This window comes from Aplysia californica, unplaced genomic scaffold, assembly GCF_000002075.1.
Source record: "Aplysia californica isolate F4 #8 unplaced genomic scaffold, AplCal3.0 scaffold00831, whole genome shotgun sequence".
NCBI lineage: Eukaryota > Metazoa > Mollusca > Gastropoda > Aplysiida > Aplysiidae > Aplysia > Aplysia californica.
Genome location: NW_004798101.1, coordinates 21,974 through 47,677, shown reverse-complemented (window position 1 = coordinate 47,677; position 25,704 = coordinate 21,974). Strand labels below are relative to the sequence as shown.

The window sequence follows — 25,704 nt, the reverse complement described above, 5'->3', positions numbered from 1 at the left end:
AGACATCAGTCTCATGTTTGTATAGTGAGTTCACCGTTGTCATGGGCTCACTCTTACTCTTGCTCACGAAGCGTCCATCTAAGTAAATGGTCTTGACGTCATAACTTGTTCATGAAAATACCATGGGGATTGTTGGCAGTTCACCTAGTGTGGTTTGTTCAATTTCTATTAAAAGTTTGTATTTTTATAATTTGTTCCTTGTGAAATGTTGATGTTATTGTACTGAGTTAATGTAAGCTTTACTGTGATCCTGAACAGGGCAGTGATGGTTAGGGTTTTGTCAGGCTCTGGTTTTTTTTAGTGGTATTTATTATATTCCTCACATGGATGCTCTTTCAGAAGTTTCAAGAGAACTTGCTCTTTGGGTGGTAGTAAATTTTGGCCTTGATATACTTCTACATGTTAATGACTGCTTCTATTGATTGGTGGACACTATTCCTTTTATTTGCTTCCTGTGTCCTATTCTGATTCTTTGTAGAATGTTGCAGCTGTAATGCTAACGTGATGAAAATTCCAACCGGCAGTTCCAACTCCCCAGCTTTTTAACTGATGCCAGTTGTGTTTTCTTTGCTTTTCTGATGCAGTTTCATTATTTGAACTCATCAGATATTTAAGAATTCATTTGTACGTTCATTCTCCCTAAATTACTTGTATTTTAAATATACTGTTTAGTGAACATAGGAAGTTGAAAGCAAAGAGAAAATAACTGCGGTGGTATTATTGATGGTGATATTATTGATAGTCATACATATATCGACTGTATTGTTCAGGGAATGTGGTGCTACTGAGGCGACCATTGATACTGAAAGGAAAAAACTGGAGGACTTACAGGCTCTGCTGTTCCAAGACTTCCGCAGAGATTTCCTGGAAATGTTGAAGCGAAAAGGAGACAGGGTAAGAAAAGTTATGTACCGTTGAAAACGTCTAAGAGGACCCTCCATTGTGGAGGAAAAAAGTGGCTGTCTTTGACAGGGGGTTGTTGCACACAGTGCCATTATAATGCAAAAAATGTGCCAGGGTGGAAATGTGACTTAACTGTTTGTGTAAGTGATCGTCTTATACAGGTGGCCGTTAGAGCAAGTTCAACTGGATTTTGTTCTTTTTATGCTTATCTTACAGATATTAAGGGATGATAAGCTCAGTTGATATTGATCTGAACTGCAATGCAAGAGACCCTGGTTTGATTCCACAGTAGGCCGATCAGTAACTTGAGATGGTTAGGATGGATAACAACATAATCCTCAACCCTCTTGGCTCAATTCTGTTAGAGATGAATTTTAAATTTTATCCTTACCTCTTGGATAACTGTATTGAAAATTGTGTTAATAAATGTGTAACAAATCAAATTAAGGGTGTTGAATTTCTTAAAAAGAATATGATAACACTGAGAAACTGATAAACAACAATGGCATGACATTTTGAATATGAACATTTAAGTTATATTTTAACATGTCTTGATATAACAACATTTTTATTTTTGCATCATGTATGTGAAGTACTTGTTGTTTGGCACCAGAGTTGCAGTCCACACAAAAGATGCAAGTGTTTATTGAATATTTGCTGGCAGATAAAAATAAGATAAATGAAGTAATCTTTAAATTCTTCTCCTTTTATATGTTGTTTGTCTTGTTTTTCTCCCTCTATTTAGTTGTTATTAAGAATTCAGTCTTTAATCCTAGGATGATTCGGGTAAAAAGTAATTTTGTGCTACTTTATAGTTCCTGTTTTGTATTCGAATACTTTCTTTTTTGTAGTTTTGGTTCCTCATTGAATATGCAGTCAAGTTGTGCAGCAAAACGTTCTTTGATGGATCTCTCTGACAGTATGAGTTGCTGTCATGCTGTTGGAGTTGATTTGTCTATCCTTTCTTTTTCTTCTTCAAGTACCAGCTTGACTGCAATAGACATCGAGGTTCGACATTCATTTCTCTGCTCGGATGCTCCATAAAGAAACAAACATATATTACCTTGGGTGTTTTCCCATCACCCATTTGGTTTCAATCCTTATGACTAAAAATACTATTTATTATATTTTGATTTGTATTTCAGGCTAGCCTAATCAAGGACAAGCTTGGACTGAGCACCCGGCCGTCTCATGTTAGATCTAAGTCAACTGGTGGTCAGAGACTGTCGAGGTAAGAACTGAGTCTTGTGCTTGTTGTTGTGTGTGTGTGGTAGCCTATCCTTTCGAAATGTTTGGAGCCCCGAAGAGCGTGCTCTTTGTCAGGGCCACCGCCTCTTTTGGGTAGCGGGTGAGGCAGTCCAACCTCCCTGAATCCTCCCCAAAGAGATGCCACCTCCGGACCTCCATGGCGGGGCGTCCCTGCAGCCAGTGCTCCAAATCTTGGGGCTCTGCGCTCCACAATGGACAGATTGGGTCCGATGTTTTGTCTTTTCTATTTTTGTAGGCTTGTAGCCCAGAGAAGTGACCGGTCTTGATTTTTGCCAGTAGTGACTGGTCACTGCTGGACTTAATTTGAGCCTCTCGTTTTAAAGAAATTGCCCGGTATATTTCCTTCATCTGCATGCTTGCTGTTGTTGTTCTTTTTGTTCCTTTCTGGACCCTGTAACAATGGGGCTGCGAACAGAGTATTTTAAAATGAAGACAAAATCTTGTAACATGTTTAGTAGAGAGGGAGAGAGCGAGTGTATGCGAGAGAGATTGAGAGAGAGAAGAGAGATCGAGAGAGATCGAGAGATCGAGAGAGAGAGAGAGAGAGAGAGAGAGAGAGAGAGAGGATGTAAATCAGTATCACTCTATTCCTTTCTCTTGCTTCAACATCGAATAAGGAGCATGTGCTATCCATCCTTCTTTCCCTTTATCGAAACTGGGTACTCTTCATGATGGCAGTGTTTTATCTTCCGACTATTATACTGTCACAGTTACTACCCTTGGTTTTCTTCAATATTTCTCTTGTTTCTCGTTGTCGCTGTTTCCTCAAATTACAGATGTTTAGAATGCATGTGTCAATCCCCCACATCTTTTAGATATCTGTGCTCGACTGCATAGAGTCATATGTTGATGTTATTGTTTTATTGTGGTAGAATCATAATGACCTTTAGGTGCATGTTCATTAACAAAAAAAAAGCAGACATCATGCTTTCCTCTTGCTTTCATCTCGACTGTCCATCTCATTTCCAGGTCCCCAGTGGAACGACCGACATCACTGGAGAGGCAAACGTCCTTGACTCGAAGGCAGTCAGAAGACTTGAGCCGGCCTACTAAAGTTTCTTTCTCAGGGACACAGCTCAGCACCTACACTCCCCCAGGGTAGGAAAATTTATGTTTTTGAAAAGAATGAAAGTCATGTTGATTTTATTTGTGAAGACGGTCTTCTGGTTTGGGGTGCGGTGGAAAGGAGGCTTGGTTTTAATGTGTTTTGGGATATGAAATAGATGATTGACCTTTGAAAAAAAAAGGATGAAATGTCCCTTTTTTTATCATTACATGAAAATTTGGATTGCAGTTTTGTGCACAGTGCATTTTTCAATAAATTTCTTGGTTCCACTCACAGTTTATTATATTGCACAATGTCATAACACAGACAATAGAACCCCCCGCGGCGGTGCCACTGACTGAAGTGTCTTTAGGCCATTCCCAATGGGGGGACATTTCTCGTTCTTATGCACAATAAAATTGTAAATGGGCTGAGTCATCAATGTCATGCTCATAACTGTGCCGGAACTACAACTGGGAACTGCTTTTTTTTCTTTTCTAAGCCTTACTATCATCATTTTCCTCTACTTCTTTTGTATGTTTGTCACACTCTTGTGACCCGCTATTTCCGGGGTGCCTTGAAAGTCGAAACAAACTTTGTGCTGTTGAGGCAAGAGAGGTGAGCAGAGTAAGCCCGATTCCCTATAAAGACTTCTCTGTTGACATCCGCCCCTTGGCGCTCATCATATAACCTTATGCAGTTGTGAGCGTTGAAAAACCTCTACTATAAAAAAAAAAAGGAAGCATGTCATTGCAGGCCACCGCAGTTCTGCACCTTGTTTGGCAACCTGGTTGTAATGAGTACATGGAAAGAATCTATGATCTACACTGTTTGCTATTGCTTTGTTCCTGAAGTGAAATTTAAAGTGAAATTTAAAGTTCATATAAATATTTCATGAATAAAACAGTTGCTTGTAGCTTTTGTTCCTTCAGTCCAAAGACTTACTCAATTGAGCAATTTCTTTCACTTGCCTTTTCACCACAATTTAATATCTCAGTACCTTAGAGTGGGGTGGATGTACAATACTGTTAACTGTTTCATTCTAATGGCTAGGGTTCTTTTCTTGCTTTTGTAAATTTGAAAGCTACTGTCTGTCCGTCCGTCCGTCCGTCCGTCCGTCCGTCCGTCTGTCTGTCTGTCTGTCTGTCTGTCTGTCTGTCTGTCTGTCTGTCTTTTGCTCTTAATAACTGAACAAGTTTTTTTCTTGACCTGAAACAGAGAGTGATAGTTTTGAACTGATTTCAACAGTGTAAACGTTAGGCTGTATCACACTTAACCTGGGTTGGCTCTGATAGGCAGGGTTGAAGCGTCTCACCATTTAAAAGATCTTAATTTTGTTGATATGATTGCTACAGGGCTGCCCATCATTACAAATTTGACGGAATCTTTACGATTTTTATTCAGTTTTACGAAAATACAAACGTTTTACCCCTGATTCTGATTTTTAAGAAATTTTGGCTACCCCAGCCCACTGCCAACCTCCCTGGTGTGTAAGGCAAATATGAGGTTGATATGGTGTAAGATCAGAAAATATCTGCCCTTTTGTGTTGTGGGTAACAGCCGAGGCCAGTGAGAGAATTTTGAAGAAATGGATTATTGTTTGTATTATTCTGTAGTGCCACAGATTTCTTTTGTTTTAGCAAAAGTACCTCCCCCCCCCCTTCTGAACTGGACAATGATGAGCCCAGCAAGACCTCTTTTTCATCATGCCTTTGTTTATGTTACATTTATATTTGACTACAACCTCTGTCCTTGACTCAAGATTACTAATTTTCTATTACTATAACATATGCTGGTTGGTGGGCAGCCCTGTTGGTAAACATTTTGGATTAGTTACATATTGGAGAATTTTTTTTTTCTTTTTCCAGTTCACCCCAGATTGTTGCCTTTGAAGAATCTGATTCTGATGGGGACGGGGCAGAGGATCACATCATCAGAAACCAGCATAGATCAAGGTCTTTGGAGGCTATTCCCAGTTCAGGCTCAGACTCGCAAACAGATGAGTCAGTTTACCTGCGGCGACCACGCAGTTCGTGAGTATATTTGTCCCTTTTTCTGCTATAGCTAAGTTAAATTAGGTTTGGAAGTACAAGAGCGGGTAAGTGACAGGGAAATGCGAATCATGACTTGATTTTCTTTACATAAAGAACTCAGCAGTCTTCTTCCCAGTAATTGTAAGATGAGAGTCATTCCGCTGTAAAATGACAGACAAGCTAATTAGCTCATTTATTGCCTTATTGCCACTAAGGCAAGAACGAGCATAGAGAAACTAAATGATCAGTTGCTGTTGGAACTTCTTTTAAAAATGAAAAAAGATTTGATGAGGGAAAGAAATTATGGGTAGTGAGAGAGATGAGAAAGAGTTTGAACAGGTTAAAGAGATTTATAAAAATTGAAGTAGAATATAATCATTGTCAGAAGAAAAGGTGAAAATTAGAGAGAGAGAGAGAGAGAGAGAGGGAGGGAGGGAGGGACGGATGGATGGGCGGACAGTCAGTAAGACAGACAGGAAAAAGAAAAGCAGAGGAAACTTTAAAGTATTAATTTATTGTTTTGTATTTACCAGCAAAAAAATTTCCGAGGACACTTCCTCAATAACTTCACGGGAACAGATGAAGGTCACGGAGCCCACCATTGACTTCGAGCTCGATGTCAAAGTTTTCATTGACCGAGGAAATTGTGTTCTCTACCCGAAAGAGGCAAAGGAGGAAGAAGTCAGGAAGTAAGTATTGATTCCAGTTTCGGATTTTGGTAGTGTTGTGTTCTTTGCCAAGATTTAGTCGTCATGCAATGTTTTCACTGTGCTAGTACATTGTAGTTACCAAAGTCATGGAATCGACTTGAATAGAAGTCTGAAGGATGCTTTCAAGAACTGTAAATTCATTAACGTTATGCGTTTAAATTGGCAGAAAAACATGTACAATATTGATTTCTTCTCTGGTCTCCAGGCCTTATATATATTTGTTGATATCAATGGCTGTTTGAGATTTTGCTGTGGTTGTGAAAGGAAGGTTGTGTTCAACGGGTAGAGTAAAAGTTAATTGTGCCCTTTGAAGAAGGCTCATTTGACTCCAAACAATTCTCTTAGCATGCCAGTCACTCCATCTCTCCATTCCAATCTTCTGGAAAACACTTCATGCCGTTGGATGCATATCCCTATCTTTCATGTATTCTCAGGCACTGAAAATCAAGTTCCCTTTCAGTTTAAAAAACTGAGGAAGATAGGGTGTCGTCTTCCATCCAGCAAAGTTAAGAATCTGATAAAATTGGTCATACTGGACGTATTTTACAATTATGAATCTACTGCACTGGCTGCTATGGCACAAGGGTTGGGCTCTTTGCCTTCTGCATTAACCAAGATTCAAGTACAGTTCTTTAATTAAGGGGGAAAATATTTTGTCAAGTTTCTCTGTCTTTCTGCTAGGATGAGATGTCCTGCATTGTGCTGATTGGCCCTGGCCACTGCAGCCGGCTTCTTAAATGATCTAAATTGTGGTGATGGGGATGCAAAACTTATAATCGATTGAGTCTAACATGACTAGCACAGGCTGCTCAAGCATTAATTTTTGTTGTTGAGTATAATGATCAAGGTTTTTGCACCAGCTCCCTTCCCTACTGTGGCTGGATTGTACTGAGAGTGACATGTGTTATGTGACTGTTCTTGTTTTTCTCTTCAGACAAGCGAAGAGGGAACGGCAACAACAAGCAGGGGAAAGTTCTTCCACCACAGCGGGCAACAAACAGAAGGCGAAGCGAGAGAAATCTGGGGCTGGCATCAGTGAGAGTAGGAAGATCAGCGGAGCCCCAGACCTCACCACTGTCTTCTTCATCCCAAGTGTGGATGTCAAGGTAACCAACCACTTTAGAATATTGTTATTTGTGTTATATAGAGAACACATGCCGTTCATAGGACTCTTGAATAGACATAATGTTTTGAACATCTTGCTTTCACTAGAAATATAGAAGGCAAAAGTAGCTGAGATAGACCAAGAATATTTGCAAAGAAAACACGAACAGTAAAGTGATTGGAAAAGGTCAGAATAATGTCACTTGTTAAGAGCATCCAAATAGAGAAATAAGTGGTGAACAATGATCCCCGGCGTCTGTTTCAGATCTTGTACTTGAAGAAGAAGAAGAGTGAAAAAACATCAACATACATTCAATGGGTAGCTATTGAACAATTATATTTACTGTATGAAGATACCTAAAGATGTAATAAGACACTCTTTTCTCTTATACCAGCCATCAGTTTTGTAGGTTGGAGGGTGCCACTCGTAGGTCCTACTTTCCCTCTGTTGTTCTGTTTGTCTTACTTTTTCCATGTACTATATGGCCATTTTAAAAATTGAAATGCTTCTGTTGACTCAAATAAAAACAAACATCTTAAAAAAATCTCTTTCACACGACAGGTTCACTACAACTCTAAGACAGATCCCATCCAGTACACATGCCCAGCGACCATCGTTGAGGAACCCAGCGTGACCAGCTCCTCTGACAGTGAGAGAAATCCCCATCCATTTGTCCCGGAGATTCTGATCTCGGCCCCGTCGCCCACGATCCCACATCGGGAGGACTCTTTTGTAGATTTAGAAGCAGGCAGTCCACGCAAGTCAAGCCAGGCTAAGAGAGCCAGTCTTTATGCTTGGTTTTCACTTCAGACTTTGCCTGAGGTAAATTATTTTCTGTGACTTTTTCTCCTCTGCTTTTGTAAATTCTGAAAGTAGGAATGACAGTTTTCCTGATTTTGTTTTCTTTTAGGAAACACGTCATGTTCTTGAATATTCTTCTCTTCTCAGTTTTCCAGTTTTCTTTTCTTGAGGTTTTGTCTGTTGAAAATATAAGACTTTTTTTCCCAATGTAAATTTTTTATCATTTGTAAGAAAAAAAACGTCATTCTCAAGAAGGCTAAGAGTTGAAATCACAGACAAAATTTAGAAATATTAAAAATTAGTACATATTCATTACACAACATTATTGAGAAAAAAAATTGGTCATGTTTGTATTTCGGCAATTTTTATTTTATCATGATATAAGGTTTTTAGGAATACTCTTAGTGGTAGGTTTTGGTAAATATTCGTCTCGTATCATTTTTCCATGTGTAATGTTATGTTATTTATTAGTGTTTTTGCTTTGGTGACCAAATAAGCTTTTCTCTCTGCAGGAGATGATCATCAGCCCAACATTTCTAGACTTCTTGGAGCAGGCCCTTGAACCATTGCCAATAACCCATAGCAGCTCCCCATCTATTTTAAAAAGAGGTAAGATTTAAGTGAGGATTATCTAGGTTTTGTATGTAATACTCCTCCACTTCTTGACGTTTATGCCATTGAGACTCTTTCAAGAAGTGACAAGAGATTCTTTCTCCAGAAAAATGATTCTACAGGTAAATGTTTAAAACTAAACTAGTTTTTTAAGTTCCCATTCTGTCACTGATCACATAGCCTGTTCAGCTCAAGGTAATAAGCCTCAAGTTGTATTTACTTGAAGCAAATTTTTATATGTGGATAAATTCTAGCTGTGTGGTTTCCTTGAAACCTTTTTTTAGTGTATAGAACATTTGTATGGTGAACACAAAACTTGAGGTTCATTTATATCAGCTGGTGTTTCAACATTCCTAATGATGGTCAAAAGCTCTTGGATCTGTTCCAAACTGTTGCATGTTATTTTTCTTGTGGTACATTAACATGTAAAAGAAAAGCTTCACATGGAACTTAAGGTTGGAGCCGGGATTGGATCTTAAGTTTTACTGCTATTCCTGTAATATCTCCATTCTATGTGGTGGGTCTTTTCAAGGAATGAAGTGCTCTGCTTTTAAAATAACATTCATGTACTTGATCAACATTTTTAAAGTAAAATCCACTGAGGATGTGTTTTTAAAAGGACATAATGCCCCCCCCGCAATAATAAAAAAAATTGCCCTTTGGTCAGAAAACTGCTGGTTTCTTTGATTTCGTTATTTAGATGAGCGTCTGATTTCACCACGATGACTCACATATATATATGTTCCCCCCCTCAGACATGGTGGACAGCCTAGTCAACAACATGGACCTGGATGCCTCTCAGGGCTCCCTGGGCCAGCAGTCTGTGGCTTTCTTCCCCGTGGACGTTGTGGTGCACATCAAAGTGGACCCGTCATTCATTCGCTTCAACTGTCACCCAGTGTCACGTGTCGAGTGCCTTCTGCAGGTGCCCTCTCTCGACCTCTTCTTCTCCACCAAGAAATCTGATATCAATGAGAGCATGCTCGCTGACAACATGCAGTCACCAAAGTCTGGCAAAGGTATGTGGGGACGGAAGGAAAGAATTGTGGGGAAAATTATGATCTTCCTGATGTTGCAACAGTCAGGTGTAGGTTATGACAGTGTAATGTGGAGATAGGCCTTTTCTGTACTGTGTTCCAAAGATATATGAAGCCCTCTGTTACAAGACTTAGTTCTTTTCTAAATATTTTTTTACAGACTTAAATATTTTTGTTGTCATTAAACCAAAGATAAACTTAGGACTCTGTAAAAAAAGGGCTGGCTAATATTGATGTCTTTTAAAACTTTTTCTCCAGAATCCCTTTTTTAAAGAAAAGTCCCCTGGCATAAGAAGGGATATGTGACAAGATACATTTTCCACGGGATTCAAAGGATTGTATTAAGTTGCAGTGTTTTGTTTACCTCCATAGCTGCAGCTGTAGTTTAGAAATTGATTCCTTTTTTTGTTCTCTCTAAGCCAAAAAACTTGCTGTTCAAAATAGTTTTCATTTTTGTTGCAACCCTTATTCTAAACACTGAGGTAAGTCAAAAACTCTGTGGCCATTTGATATTTTAAAATTAGGAGGTTAAAACATTTAACAAAGAAGGCATGTAGTTGTACATGTATTTTTGGATATATGATGTTTTGAGCTCAAATGCATAAAAAAAAAATATAATGATGTTTTGGCCTCAAATACACTTTTTGGATATATAATGTTTTGAGCTCAAATGCATTTTTTAAAATGTATGATATTTTGAGCTCAAATGCATTTTTTGGATATATGATATTTTGAGTTCAAATGCATTGTGTACTCCTTTGAATCAAGTTTTGATCTTTCAAAAAAATAAATAAGACATGCTCTACGCATGAAGTTAGTAAACTGGAGGCGCAAGTTTTGTTATTGTAAATAAATTTCTATTATTGAATGTTTAGGGCTAAGGTATACTAAAAAGTGTATTGTACCTGAAACCTAAATTGCTCAAGCGATATGCTGAGGTATTTTTCTATGGCAAAACTATAGTCATTCACCTCTTTTTTATGAACTTTCTCTCACTCTATTGTTGATTCGTCCAGCAAAGAGACTGAAAATATTGTAATTGTGTATGGCATAAATATTTGTGTGTTTGTATTGTGTTGTTAATCATATTTTTACCAATACCACCTATTTAAAAAAAGAATTTCCTTTTAATGAAGTTAAATCTGTATTGTGTCATTATTCTGAATAGCCAAACTGCAAGTAATTGGAGGGTGCCACTGGTAGGTCCTACATATTTCTTTTCCTTCTGTTGTTTCTGTCCATCTTTCAAGCTTTTTCTCAGCTGTAAATGGTCATCATTATGTTAGTTTGCTTCTCTTCACTCAAAAAAGTAAATGAAGAGCCAATATTTAAAGTTATCTTTTTAGACTTTAAAAATTTAGGTTCTAGTTCTTTCCCTCCCTTTTGTTTTACAGCACAGAACATGAAGTCTTCCGCAGCCAACAACAGTGCTTGTGGCAGCAGCCAGTCCACGCCTCGCACTCGTCACACCAGCGGCATGTCGGACAGCTCCTATCATCAGGGCTCCAACTCAGGAGGTCTCAGCGTGACTGGCTGTATGTCTGACTTCTCCCTCTACATCTTCCACCCGTATGGAATGGGTGTGGCACGTCGGTTTGGAGACTCTCCTGGTTACCGGGGACAGGGTGGACTAGGTGTGTGTGTGCCGTTGTGTTATACTTGTTTGTGTCTGTGAGTGTGCGTGTGTGTATGTATGTATGTATGTGTGTATGTGCATGTTTATGGACTGTTGGTTTACGGTAGGCAGAGGATTTTCACTATGTTCTGATAGATTTGTTTTTTTACAAGGTGTGTATGTGCATGTGTGAGGGGGGGAAGATGATCTTTAGTTGTTCATGGCTTTGATATTTTTAAATAGCGTTACATTTGTATTTGTAATTTTTTTTCAGGCAGCATCTCTGAAAACACAACAAACACAATTCATGACATGGGCCGAAGGGATTCCCTCAGCCTGAACCTGGAGTTTATTCGTGTCAACATTTCACGCACCCGAAAGCTCGAGACCTACAGTGAGATTGGCGACTCACCAATGAGGGGTGACCAGCAGACTCGTTCCAATGCTGTGCGCTTCTCAGGTAAAATTTGGACTCTTTTCAGGGAAGGGATCTCTGGCACTATATTTTTTATCTTCAAGAATTTGTTTGAATTTTGTAGTTAAAGTTTGTGCACACTTTAGATGCCAGAGCTTTTAACTTGTAGGCTTGTGATTTCTTTCCATCATTTATATTTCATGGTAATTTGAAATGTTATTTTGAACTTGATACAACCAAAAATGGAACTTCCTACCATTTGATCTCAAATGTAAAGACATAACTGCAAAGCCACCACCACCACCTTCTGATTAGTCTATTGTTATTGATGTCCCAATTTTTGTATTTTCCTTTTCGTACTCCATCCTTTCCCACCCACCCCCAGCTATTTGTGATGTGGGCACGGCTTCGTTTAAGTATGACATGCGGCGTCTGTCTGAGATCCTGTCCCTACCCAAAGCCTGGTACCGCCGCACCCTGGCGCGAAGACTCTTCCTTGGAGATGACAGCATGAACCCTCACTCCGGTGATGGTGAGTCACTCTCTCTCTTTCTGACTGTGCCCAGAGTTCATGTTTACTTTTGTTGCCTAAAGCAGTCCTATGTTGTTGAATTATGTTTTTTCTCGTATTGTTTACTGTGTCTTTGATGTTAAGCGTATTTTGAAAATGAAAATGGTAGAGTTGATTTTGTTACAGAGATGCCAGCTAGGGTGCTTTGATATAGAAGGGATATTGTAGAATTAGATGCACTTGGCTAGACTTTGAGGAAAATATTTTAGCTTTGCTTAAAACTTAAAATAAGACCGAATTCGCAATAGAGCCAAAACGTTGTTTGTATTTCATTACTATAAATATATAAAAGAAGGGAGAGAAAGTTAAAATAGTCTTGTGAAATCAAATGTGCTGATTGTCTGTGGTTAGTTTCGGACCAATCAGACAATTGTGAAGACTAAAAAACTAAAATTGTTGTAACAGTATTGAAGGATTCAGTCTTAGTTTTCTGATGAAACATGAAAACTTTTATTACTACAAGGAAAAAAATATTAACTTCAGTATCGATTTACAGTAATTGGTTTCAGATGTTGTTTTTATAGCTGTCACTGTATTATAGCTCTTTTTGTTGAAAGCTGTGCTTATTTTCTTCTCATTTGTATTTGTAAGTTTGTGCTTTTATTGTTGCCTATATATGTATAAATTCAGATATATTTGTGTTATTCGTGATTATTTCTTGTAAGATGATTGCTATTTATTGTGTTGTTTTATCTCAGATATGTGTATTATGCATTCTTTTAGTCTCTGTATAGGGCACACAGCTTCATATTCTCCTCCCCTCCTTCCCCTCCCCTCCTCCTTGTCACAGCACGTACATGTTAAGTACTGTTAAGTCAGGTATGAGACTGCTCATGCCCCTGCAAATGACTTAAGTTGGATATTTTGGAGGGAAAATATGAAACAAAGGATTGCAGGAAATCCCCCTTAAATGTATGGTATGTGCACTACAGTTTGTAAATTCCCAAAAGTATACTTGGAGGTAAAAATCTGACATCTCCTTACTCAGTCTCATTTGTTACCCATTGGTTTGGTCAGATAATGTAAAGAGAAATGAGACTCTGAATTGAATCAACTTATGCACTTTTTATTGATCTATATGGAATTTCACAGAATTTCTGACCATGCCGTTAGCTCATTTGGTATCATGCTGGTATATGGTGGGAATGGCCGTGGTTCGAATTCCGAAAAGGCATTATTGAACTTTTTGTTTTGTTATCAATGCTCGCTGCTTACTTGGCTGTATAAATCCCATCAGATATGAGCGTTGAATTTAAGAGGCCCAGCCCCTTTAATCACCTAACAGTATTGAAAGGGGTATCAAACCCACTCAACTTCAGAGATCCCAATAGCCCACCTGTATTGTTGGATTTATGTTTTCATGTAATTGTGTTACTGTCTATTTATGTATTGTGCTTCTTTAAAAAGGTTTTTGTTCTTGGTGGAATTTCTTGCTATGGTGTTCAAATTAAGGCATGTTGTATGAATGCGATTTTTTTGTTTACTACGGGGTATTTCACTGTTGCACTGTGACTTGACATATACAGCTGAGTTGTGTTTTGGAGAATGCTATTACTTCTTAGTGACATAGGTATGAAGAAGGGTAGAATGTTTTACAGGCTCATGTGTGTGTTCCAAGTTTCTAATTGCTCAAGTAAATTCTGGATGCTTTGACCAAAATAATTTTTGCTGAGTTATAATCTGAGATTTCCTTAACTTTATTCACAGGGAATTTTTTTCCAAAAGCTAAGAGTTTAAGAGAACTGAAGGAGCCAGAAAATTTGTGATGGTTAAATTGAAATTATTTTTCTCTTATTACTAATCTGAGGTATAGTTGGCTTTAGTTACTGGGAAAAGTACTGATCTGCATTTCTCAAAAAGTGTTGAGTGTTAAGGAACTTGAATATTGAAGTAAACGATGTCATTCTGTGTTGTACTTCACTCAAATTGTCTTGAGTCTCTACCTTCGGTTTATGTTTTTATTTCAAGCAACGCAGGTCTCTGAATTGCTCATAATGTTTTTGTTTGTTTACTTTCTTTGCACTGAACCTTTTTCACCCGCCTGTCTTAATTTGCCTCTCCCCTGTTCTTGGCTTGAGAGTTGGATGTTTCTTTTGCATGTGGTGACCTGTGTGAACACCTTTCAGAACTGGACCCCCCATCCCCCACATCCAGTCAGAGCTCGCTACGACCGATGTTCATGTCCCAGAATTCTGTGTCCCACCCGTCACTCAATGTCCTGACCCCGCCTAAACAGCTGAAGAAGCACCACCGACGAGGATCCTCTGGTGACAAAATCCGCATCCAGCTCAGTCCGGAGTTTAAGAGTGAAATAGCTACCAGGAGAGGTGGGGTTGACGGTTATATATTTTTTTTTATTTAGGAAAAAGAACACATCTGGGTTGTTTTTTTCACTACTATAGAATTGTTCAACACTTATAATTCTGTTGAAAAGGAGGGGGTGCCATTTTGTTTTCAGTCTACCTGTAAATTTAGACAACCCAGAACTGACTCTTTGCAAATACTGGAAGGGAATTTTTATATTTATTTCAACATGATGTATACTGCAGTCTGACATTTGGAAAGTTAGGTCTTTAAAGAAGGAATCTAAGATTTTGAACCGCTGACTGCTGCGACTGCCATAGGTATCAAGAGAAATGATCTGATTAGTATGGAATAGCATGAGTTGGTTGTTACTCATTTAGTATAGCCTCTCTTACTTGGTGTGATGTTTGGTTTCACTTATCTGTTATTGCACTAGTTGGTCTCTAATGTTTTCTTTAGTTTGTTAAGTTTTTAAAAATACTATATTGATTGCATGCTTACTAGACATGTGTTTTCTGTTGCTTTTAGTATTTCTTTGATGTAATTACATCTATAAGGTATCAATGTTTGTAATATTTTTTAAAGACTCATTGAGCAGTTATGCTTGAACACTATTGCTCTTTTGCTATTTTCTAAAAACTAACTTGGAAGGGGAACAAAAACTAGACTTTCCCCAGTTTAAAGTGTGAGCATATTGCTGCTTGAAAAGCACTGGAGACTCCATAATGGCAAGGAAACAGGCAATGTAATTAAGGACCAGTTGCTCTGTGGGCTCATCAACCTCTATTCAACTCTTCTCCATAAGTTGTAGCAGTGAAATATGTGTGTGTGTTTGTGGAGGGGAGGGGGTTGGAGTTACAGATGGAAGTTCATGTAGCCTTCCCAACATCAATTTTGAAACCAAAGGCTTTTATTTTTTAGATCACTTTAAATGCAAGCAGAAGTATTTGATGATAATGTGTCCTAATTGATGTAAAAAAAAGGTAATAGAGTAATTATTTTTAAAATTTTGACATGCCAATCATAAGATCTTACGTTAAAGAGGACTGACATCTTATACCCTCTCAAGGTGTGTGGTTCATCAGCTTTTTTCATAAAATAGTTAATAAAGACCCCCAGCCTACCAACCGCCTGTCACCAGCAGTAATGGATAGAGATTATTTCTGTAAAGAACATGTTGAAGATTGTAGTTCCAGAAAACCCTATCTGTGAGGCAGTAAATCTTTATGGGTGCTCAATGATTTTGATTGAAAACTAAATGGTTGCATGAAACATTCCCCTTCGTGGCTTTACAGAAGCTTCCTGTCCTTCGTGACAGGGAGTAAATATTTCCAAAGATGGAGCTGTTGGTTCCCTACCTTGGCTCTGGTGTGCTGTGGCCTGTTCTGATTAGTGCCTTGGCCTTCCATGTATTGGTCGCTTTAATGACTGCCTCAGCCACTGACAAACTTATTAACTTCATGAGTGTATGTTTTATTATGTGGATATTTCATTTGTGTGGAGGCAAGCAGGGTGAATAATTTCCCTTTGGTTATTGGAAGGCACCTCTGGTAGGTTTTACCTGTCCGTTTGTTGTTTCTATCTATCTTGATTTTTTACTTGTACTTAATGATCGATGTTGTGTCATGTGCTTTTCTTTACTCAAACTCACACCAATAATTACCTATGTATTTCCTCCCTTTTGTATGGACACGTTATTAGCCTCAGCGTCAAACCAAATGGCTTCTGATCATACCTCGAGCAGCCATCGAAAGAAGTCACGAGCCCTGAGCTCCCCCGACATGCAGCGTCAGAAATCAACCGCTGGGTCAGGTGCGCCAGCCCCAGCCAGTGTGAGCACATCATGGGAGACTCTGGTGCTGTTTGCTGTGAACCTCTCACAGTTGAACCTGGAGGTCAACATGGCCAACGTAATGGGGAACACAGAGTGAGTGTGTGGAGTGTTGTTTGTCAGTACTGGAGAGATTTCACTTTGCTGAGATATAGTGCTTGTGTAACACATTGGTTAAACTTTGGCATCTTATGAATATAAGCTTTGGCTACTTTTTTAGGCAAATGTAAAGACAAAAAATAATTAAGGTTCCTTTTGAAGGCTAGCACAGTTTCTCAATAATTCCCATGGCTGGTCTGTTTATTCCAATTGTCCATTTCAGTCCCCTGGAAGTTAAACATCATTGCAGCCTGTCAGTCGCTTGTCCGTATCATTCACAGGGTCTTTCTTTTCAAAGACCAAGTACCCTTTTTCGGTTGGGTTGAGTGAAACACAAGTGCATAGCTGGCAACCAGTGCATAAAAAATGCCTTCATATGTTTTTAGGGTCTCAGGGCAGGAGTCTATTTTCGTGTTGGAAAATATGTATTCTCTGGGGGTTTTTTACTCTTAGATTTGCAAATAACAATGAGAACAAAACCTATAACTCTACTGTAGTTGTATACGTTACCATAGTTAACTATTGAGCATGAGTTTATGGGTGCAAAAAAAGTGTGTAAATAGTTTGGAGGGGTGGTTACTAAAAATTTGGTCAATGCCCACCTGCCAGTTGTTGGAGTGTTTTCTGGTTTTGAAGAGCTGGCAGCAATGCAAATGTGGTCTTGTCATGAGTTTGAATAGTTTTTGTCCTGAATACTAAATACCTCTATAGATAATCTATTCAAATCTTATTTATTGTGAATTGAAGTGTTTTACGCTTTGGCTTCAGATCTGTAAATGACTTTCACTTTTGCTTCTTTGGTGTAGTGGGTGTGAGCTCTTCTCTACTGCACAGAGAAGATATTAGTTCGTTTCTCAAGTAGGGAAGTATTGCTTACAGTAGCTCTGTCTGTCTGGAGGGATGTTGCTCCCCTTTCAAGTGGGGTTGTTTGTTTTTAGTTTCATGAAAATGAAAGTTTTACAGCGCTTGTAACTATATAAAGTCGGATGAACATGCAGCCTGACAGACAGGATCAAGGCAACCGACCTCCAGATCGACGTATGATGGAGTCTTACTCTGAGCAGTCGAAATGATCTAAATTGTGTCAATGGGGGTGTAAAATTTTTTAAATTTGCACTTCTTTAGGTGGCGCACCAAAGACCTGAAGACCCAGGGAAGGCTATCCATCAACAGTAGTGGCCACAAAGATCTAAACATCAATGGTGGTTTCGGCAAATCCACATTTGAATCAAAGGGTGGAATTGTTGGGGGCACCATTGAAGTCGTGGACCTGCATGGTTTCTGTAAGTATCTGTTGATTTCAGGAACAGAACTTTTATAAGTGAACGTGCTCAAAATTGTTGTCTTAAATCTTTTTCTCCGAGGGGGGTAAACCCTCTATGCTGGGGCCCTTTTTTATGCTAAATCTAAAAACAACAAAAGCGTCATTAAATGGGTCATTAAATTGGAACTAGCAAACTTATTTTGATAGTTCTTCATCTAATGAATGAACTTCCGGTATAAGAGACCCGTTTTCGGCAATTGCTGAAAAGTAATTGGATGTCGAAGTCGTCATAAAGGAATGTGCCTGAGCCACTGTCAGTGGCTCACCGGCACAGGGGTTCTGACTGCGAGCTGCTGGGAGTGGCTTGCCGGAGATAAAGAGTTAAGTTGTTTTTTGTAGATGTTGCGTGATTTTGTTGTTGTTGTAGTTCTCTGATGTTTTTGATATATCATTGTCGATGCTTACATGTTATTATGCTGTTATATTTATCTGTCATTCATTCATGCTTTTCACTAGCATTAAATGATCGTTTTTGTGAAAATATATTGCTCTATAGCTCAAAACAGAAGGACCTTTGAAATCAGAGTGCGAATGAAATTGTATATTATGTTCATTCACAATTTCTTGATAGCTAGTAGGAGGGCGCCACTGGCAGGTCGTACTCCTTTCCTTTCCCTCTTTTGTTTTCATCTGTCTCGCCGTAAATGACTGTTAAGTATTGATTTCCTTCTCTCTAACTCAAACAAGATTAAGAACCAATGAAGGTTATAGTGAATTCCAATCTCCTTCAAAAATTCTTCTCTTCATGTGCATATGGTTTAAATACTCTACTGGTTAAGTCCTACTTCGTTACTTTCCCTCTTTTTTTTAAAGTTCGTACAACTTTAAATGACCATTATTGTACATCTCTGTACTCCTAACAAATTGTTCTCTCCACGCCCACCCAGTCTCTGTGTGCGAGGACCCTGAGCTCGGCCGTGACCCGGATCACCAGGCAGGCTTGAGCACGGCCCTGCTGGAGACCAAGCTGGACTATATGGGTTCTTCTATTCTCATGACGCGTCTCTCCCAGCTGCAGCTGGTCCTCAAAGACGAGTGGCATGTGGACGCCAACATTCACAATGACGCGCCTCTTGCCACCAACCGGTGAGTCTTAGGGTGGGAAATGCTTTTGCTACTGTCTGAGAGTTGAGAGATTCCGTCTCTAGTGATGATTTTACTCAAATAAAATCTCCGTCATATGTCACTTTTCAAATAGCGTATGGCGGAGTCTTACACTGTGCAGTTGAAATGCTTTCAAGCTTCTGCCAATATGTGAAGTTTACAGTAATGATTTTCTAAAGATGGATTGATTCTGTCAAATTATGAAGTTTCAATCTATTGAATGATGAATGGTTGTCTGACAGTTTTTAGTCTGTCCTAGATCTTAAAATAATGATCTTATTTTTTGTGATTGATAATGTTTCTCTCTGTCTTAGCAATTCTGTGTGCTAAATGTTGGACGTTTAGTTCTGTCAGTTGGGTTGAAATGTATGTTTATGTTTTCTCTAATGCATATTAACTGCATCTACATCATTGTTTTTCTTCCTCTTAGCTTTTCCAGTATTTGTACATTACCTCATGGACCTTTGTGCAGTAAAACCCTGTTTCTTGCTGTTCTGCCTGTCAATTATGTTTTTGTTTCTGAGCCGGGTTTCTTTGTCTTGTTCCCATCTCTTATTAGATCTCCTTCTTCATCTCGTCATCTACCTTTGCTTTCAGAAAATGTTTCTCAAGCGAATCATGGCATAATTCTGTTTCTGTTTGTTCTGCTCTAGAGGAGTGTTCGTGTCTTAATGCTTATTCTTCTTAGTTCTTCTTCATTCTTTATTTTCTGTTGCTACGATTTTCTAAGTGCTCACATATAACTTTTCATTATAACGAAAGCTGTAAGTCTGTTAATTTGAGTAGTTTTAAAGGATAAAAGTACAAAGAACTATATTCATTTTCATTTCCAATATATCACTTCATTGAGGTACCTAGTTGATGATTCCGATTGACAAAATCTTGAAGTAATAGATCACTATTTGTATTTTCAGCTCCGCTTTCCTGTTTGTCAATGGCAAGCTGTCATGGTCTCACTTTCACCTCATGATATCTCGCTCCACGACCCCTGACCTTATCAAGATTATCTCCAAGCTAGATGAGTTCTTCTCCCAGCAAGTCATGAGCGGCCGGCGGGTGTTCCAGCCTACGGCCGGCACCTTTGCATCCGCAGCACAGGGCAAAGTGCCCAGGAAGATCTCTGAGAGTGGTGAGTGGTCTATGGATTTAGGCTTGCCAGCCTAGAGGTATGATGGTTGCCCTCTTCATGGTCTATAATGCTTTGGCTGCTGGACTCTCCTATGTAAAGTCACATGTTTGAATCACATTAGTTGTGTTCTTAGGAAAAAGTTTCAACAATTTTTTTCTGCTTCACCCAGAAGCCCTTGCTAAAAAAGCTGATGCTTCCCTGTAAGTTGAGAGCATTTCTCAGTATTGCAGGGTCTGTCAAGGTAATATACCAAGTTGCAAAAGTTCTGTCACACCCACCTTAGAAATACAATAACTCGATTACTATTCAACATAGCTAAGAGAAATTTGGTACACGAGATGTTTGTTCATTTTCTGCCAACATGACATGAAAAGAATTGAGAAATGTCTTTCTTTATTCAAGGGAGATAATTTCATTCACACTGACCCTTGCAAAATCCAAATCAAAGTTTTCTCAGTATGGTGTGTGGCCTCTTCCAGCTTGAATTACTGATACAAAACATCTGTTCATTGACTGAATTAATGTCCTTATGGTTGTCTGAAGAATCCTCTGTCATTCCTTGTGAAGTGAAGTCTTCAGTTCCTGACGAGTATATACGGAGTGCGGCTTACTTCTAATCCTCCAGTCAAAGCCATTTTACAGATGTTCTGTCGAGTTAAGGCTTGTTGGTCTTGCAAGCCAGTCCAGAACAACGATTTGATGAGTTTGGAAGGAGTTTTCACTGATCGTAGCCATTTATGGTCGAGCGTTGTCTTGTTAGCACGTTCCATCATCCGTGCCGTGTAGGGCAGGTCAACGTGACGATGAATTTCGTCACAGTACCGTCGTCCTTTGAGGTTGCTTTGAAAAGTAACCAAATGTGTACGATAAAGAGCAGAGATTCCACCCCATACCATCACATTTCAGACACCGATTCGGGCCTCTTGGGGGACGTTGGATTTTGGAAATCTATATCCTCTTCTTGTTAACACTTTTTCTCTTCCATCAATGCAACGAATTAAAAACCTTAACCATTGCTTAAAAGAACACTTTACCGACTTCTTTAGTTTCATCGCCAATGTTGTTTTGCCGAAATTTGGCGACTTGTTCGTTGAGACAGGGTTAGAATGGCTCCACGCAAAGGGCGATAGTCACGTAATTCACGATCTTATAAATGTCTAATAATGGTGTTTTAAGATAGTCCGAAGTACCTGACAGTCTATGCACTTAGTTGGAACGGGTTTCGTACATGGGTGTTGACAATAACCCAATTCTGACGTCGAGTTGTCGCCCTTGGTTGGCCTCGCCTAGGCTTGTCTTGGACAGTTTTAGTGGTGTTAAAACGTGTGTTCAAACGTTAGATGGTTCTTCTACACACATTTACGTGTCTTGCAACAGCGGAAAGTGCAGTCAAAGAATTTATCATACACACAGCACCTTTATTTTCTGAATTTGTCAGTTTTTTATTTTGAAAAACAGGTGAAAAAAGTACCCAACAGTTAAAAAGTTCAGAATTTCATAGTGTGTAAGGTGTGTTTACACATTGTCTTTGTGATTCAAAGCAAATGTTGTGTGTAGGAAGGGTTGATTTCAGTGTAGACCAAGAGAAATCAATACCAACACTTTGTTCACGGACTACTTCCGGTTTATGATTTCTTTCGTCTGCTCTTTCACAAGGAGAGCAAGGAGTCTCATAAGTCACACAACTCGTACTTTTAATTTTTACGACAATTCTAACGCTATACCGAAAAGTATCGTAATATAATGGGTGTGACAGAACTTTTGCAAATCAGTATAATAAACTGTAAAAGTGCATATATGATCTGTGTAAATGCAATTGATCATATTTGTTGATGTTGTCGTTGTTGATCTTATTGTGGTTAATACTGAAGCTTTAATGCCTTTAGTTGAAATGAGTTCATATAAGCTTATTCTTTTCAAATGAAGTGGCTTACAATTTAATATTGAAATATGTATTGACAAAAAATATCATGTCTTAGTTTAAAATGGTCTTTTGTGAGTTCTCCTGAATGTGTACATGTTTGAGGTAAGTCAGAGCTTTTAGGACTTTTATAAAACAATAAAGCCCTATTCTACAAGGATTTTGGGACTTGCTTCCTTTTGCTTTCAAAATTAATTGAAAGTTATTTCTTGAAGATGTACGCTTTTTGTAAGAGTTGTGATACTACAAAGGTACTGGCTGTACAAACAAATATGAAGCTGAAGTGACATTATTAATGCAGAGGAGGAATACCTCGTTATACCGTATAGGTTCATAGAATTGAATAGAAGTATTTCGAGTTGAAAGACAAGATCAGATGGTAATCATTAACCTCATTACTCAATGGACATTGAATGTAAAGCAAGGGTCGTTTGTGCCATTTTTTTTTCATTTAGTTCCACAAGGCAGCATTTGAAGGCATAGTATCATCACACTTGTTTAGATTTTTCTTTCAATGTTTATGAGTTTTAGCTAACATAATGTAAACATTCTAAAATTATCTAGAGACTATGTTGATTTTTCTTATTCATCTTTCATTTTCATCTGTTTAAGGTCAGTTGTCTTATAGTTGAAGTCACAACAGTAGAAGTTCATGAGACTCTTTTAGAGCATATTGGTTACAACTGGCTAGTTTGATAATGGTAAGAACATCAATATCAATACTTGCTGGCCATGTGGTGCTGAATGTTACAAATGTTCCAAAGATAATTTTTTTATGAGCTGAACCCCCTCCCCCTCCCCCGAAGTCTCAGGCAATTTGTCCATTTCTCTGTCCTCTCCAGCTGTTCTGGACGAGCTGCGGCACCACCGGCACTGGCAGGAAGCCCTGGAACATCTGACGGGCTACCAGTTCTCCATGTTGCCCTCTGTGGTGCCTCAGGAGGGCATGGTCCTCGGGGGCACCATGACCTTGGAGGGTCAGGGCCTCATGCTGGCCTCATTTCACGGAGTCAACTTCCGGGCCAAGTACTGGGCTTTGTTCAACATCAAGGACCCGTACATACACTTCTCCACTGAGTCACAGAATATTCCAGAAGGAGGTGAAGAAAGCAATCAGAGGAAAACTGGTTTTCTTTGTTATGTTTCTTTATTCTTGGTTTTAGTATCCAAACCCCACTGTTCTCGATGCGGGTGGTTGGCGGATGCTCTGGTGTGGTTTGCTCCTTCTTTCTTATCATACATCTATAGTCCTTATCTTTCCTTTTTGGGGTTTGTTACTCTCTTGTAACACCTCTAGTCTTCAGCACTTATATGATCTGATTTTGTTGCAAGAGCTATAAAACGCTTATTAACACAAACAAGCTCTTCTCAGGTGAAAGGCAGATAGGTGAGATAGAAGGTATACAAAAGAATTTTAAAATTTCCTTTTTGATTTTCATGTTGTGTTTCATTTTACTTGACTTATACAATGAGGGAAGTGTGAAATGGTTCAGGAGGCAAAAAAAGACATGTAAAAAAAATTACTGTTATATTATGCTATAATTCGTTCCTTTTTTTTTTGGTTTAGTTTTGTTCTTGTACCAGCATGTACACTTTGTGTTTGATATATAGAACATTGTCTTTGGAGGTAAAGTAGGGATTGATCTTAATAGTTATAAATGTTGCAGGCCTTATGACCACATTAATGCCATTTAGTCATTTAGGAGGTAGGCTGCTTCAACCGTGCCTGTCGGGGCCAAAATTGGTTTAGTGGGATGCAACATCAGAAGATACAGGAGGAGGAACCATATGAAATAATTTCCTAATGTGGAAATTAACTCAGGTTTTCTGCATGCATTGGCAAAGAGCCATTCCATTATGCCACAGACACCAGGTTAAAAAAAAAGAATATGAATAAATAGTTGTTAACTGTCAAAGGTGAAAGCAAGCATGTGTTCAAAGCTGCAGTGTCCTTTTTAGAAGAATGCTGCTATTGCAAAATTATTTGGAAAAAAGTTTATCAAAAAAGGGGAAACCAAAAACAACAATAGTGATCCATGTCATCTGTTTTAGCCAAATGTTTACTCTGTTATATTTGTAAAACTCCTTTCTGAAATATGTTCAGTCATGCAACCTCCTTCTCTTGAGCAATGTTCTGGAAGAGTAAAGTGTATGTGGTCACTAAAGACAGAATTGTAATAATCTAATTGTACCCGGTGCTAATGTGATGTCAATGTTTTTCCTCCTATCCAGGCACCCACATTGTGCAGGACCTTCAGTTTGTGGTAGGCCAACAGAACAAGCAGATGGGCGTGACCCCGCGGGCAGACGCGCTGCACAACCACATGGCCACCATCTGCAAGATCTCGCGCACCCAGCACATGCCCCCAAACTTCACCTGTCTTCACGAATGGTTCACGTATGCCATGACCTCCTCAGCCACTGACCCAAAAGGTATGTGGATATGCATTGTGGTGCAACGGCTAGGTTCTTCACCTTGCATCATGAAAACATGAGTTTTATTTCTTGTGGGGTAAGTTATTTTATTGTGTGTCTCAGTCTTTCTGCTGGGATGCATCCTCCCATACTGGCTGGGTTGGCCCTGATAAGTGAGGCTGGTCCAGCCCACCGCCCGAATTATTGAAATTGTGTCAATGTGGATGTAAGATATAAACAAAGGGGTGAGAATTGCTCAAGTAAGGCGGTGAGAGATGGGCATATTGATTCTGGTGCCAGTGATGTCAAGAGTTTTCTGAAAAGTCTAAAAGCACTGGTGTTAAACTCATGGACTGCGGGCCACATCCGGCCCACTAGAGAATTTTAGGGAAGATTTCCAGCTGATCGAGGAAATCTGTCGGTTTATGGACACCAAAAAGGAAGACTCCACAATTTGTGAGAAGGAAGGTGGAAATGTAAGTTGGCATTTCTGACTGACATAACCACTCATCCCAAAGTCTTGAACCTGCAGTCCATAATTGGATCTCTTGATCACTGATATGCATGATGAAGTGGAGGCATTTCAAGTGAAGCGATGCTTTTTGGAGATGCAATTGCACCAATGCAACTTGTCTCACTTTCCTTTGCTGTAAATTAATATTGAACCAACCTAGCTTCATAGTCTTCTGAAACGCACACTTTGCTAAAAAGCTGAGCTCACTTCTCGCAGAGTTCGCATGGTGCTTTAGTGATTTTGAAGCATAAAAAAGTACTGACGATCTGTTTTGCATCCCTTTTGCCATTGATGTGGAAGCTGCACCTGTACATTTGTAAATGGAACTTACAGAGCTACAGTGTTGTAGGGAAAAAAAGGCAAAGTATGGCACAATGGAGCCTGCACATTCACTCATGTCATTCTTTGTCTACATGTGACTCGAACCTTGATCACTTTTGGGAGGACATATGTGTGTGAGCAGTTGTTCCCTGGGATTTAGATTAATAAAATATAGTACAGGAGTCATCCCACCGATGAACACCATCAGAAAATCTCCATAACATAGAAATGGCATTATTGCAAACATGAAGGAACTTGTGTCAAGGAAAGATGCCAAGCATTCAGTTTTGACACATTGTCATAAGAGTGAAGATTGGTATGCTTTGATTTCTTTTAATTTTAACTTTTGTCATTTTTAATTCAAGTAATTGTTTTAATAAAAGGTTGTTACTGCTGTTCAATGAATGTTTATTCAGTTGGCTCGTAATATTATGTGTGACATGGGGTATTGGCCCACTATGCAAGAGTTTGACACCCGTGATTTAGAGAGTGAGTGATTTTTCTGTATTACTGGTTCAGGAAATTAGTTTTGGGGGTCTATTTAATGAATGACTAGCTTCATTGCTTGAAATTGTTGTGTGTCTGAGTTCACTCATCACTTGAAGACTGGGTCCATTTTAAGTTTC

General features: G+C 39.0%; 1 protein-coding gene across 3 annotated transcripts in view; it reads left to right on the top strand.

Moving 5' to 3' along the window:
- LOC101848471 (transmembrane protein KIAA1109 homolog) overlaps window positions 1-25,704 on the top strand; it is a 104,466-nt gene that overhangs the window by 75,294 nt on the left and 3,468 nt on the right. For 2 of the 3 annotated variants that reach the window (XM_035972756.1, XM_013088907.2), the window contains exons 67-85: window positions 771-894; window positions 2,049-2,134; window positions 3,142-3,270; window positions 5,086-5,250; window positions 5,784-5,939; window positions 6,895-7,066; window positions 7,627-7,887; window positions 8,379-8,475; window positions 9,234-9,497; window positions 10,910-11,149; window positions 11,405-11,590; window positions 11,931-12,077; window positions 14,243-14,443; window positions 16,122-16,347; window positions 17,476-17,633; window positions 18,562-18,760; window positions 19,693-19,907; window positions 22,671-22,928; window positions 24,061-24,261. In XM_035972756.1, the coding sequence (XP_035828649.1) occupies window positions 771-894; window positions 2,049-2,134; window positions 3,142-3,270; window positions 5,086-5,250; window positions 5,784-5,939; window positions 6,895-7,066; window positions 7,627-7,887; window positions 8,379-8,475; window positions 9,234-9,497; window positions 10,910-11,149; window positions 11,405-11,590; window positions 11,931-12,077; window positions 14,243-14,443; window positions 16,122-16,347; window positions 17,476-17,633; window positions 18,562-18,760; window positions 19,693-19,907; window positions 22,671-22,928; window positions 24,061-24,261 (3,485 nt within the window). The remainder of the gene's footprint in view (window positions 1-770; window positions 895-2,048; window positions 2,135-3,141; window positions 3,271-5,085; window positions 5,251-5,783; window positions 5,940-6,894; window positions 7,067-7,626; window positions 7,888-8,378; window positions 8,476-9,233; window positions 9,498-10,909; window positions 11,150-11,404; window positions 11,591-11,930; window positions 12,078-14,242; window positions 14,444-16,121; window positions 16,348-17,475; window positions 17,634-18,561; window positions 18,761-19,692; window positions 19,908-22,670; window positions 22,929-24,060; window positions 24,262-25,704) is intronic. The other variant, XM_035972757.1, reaches the window with a different exon arrangement.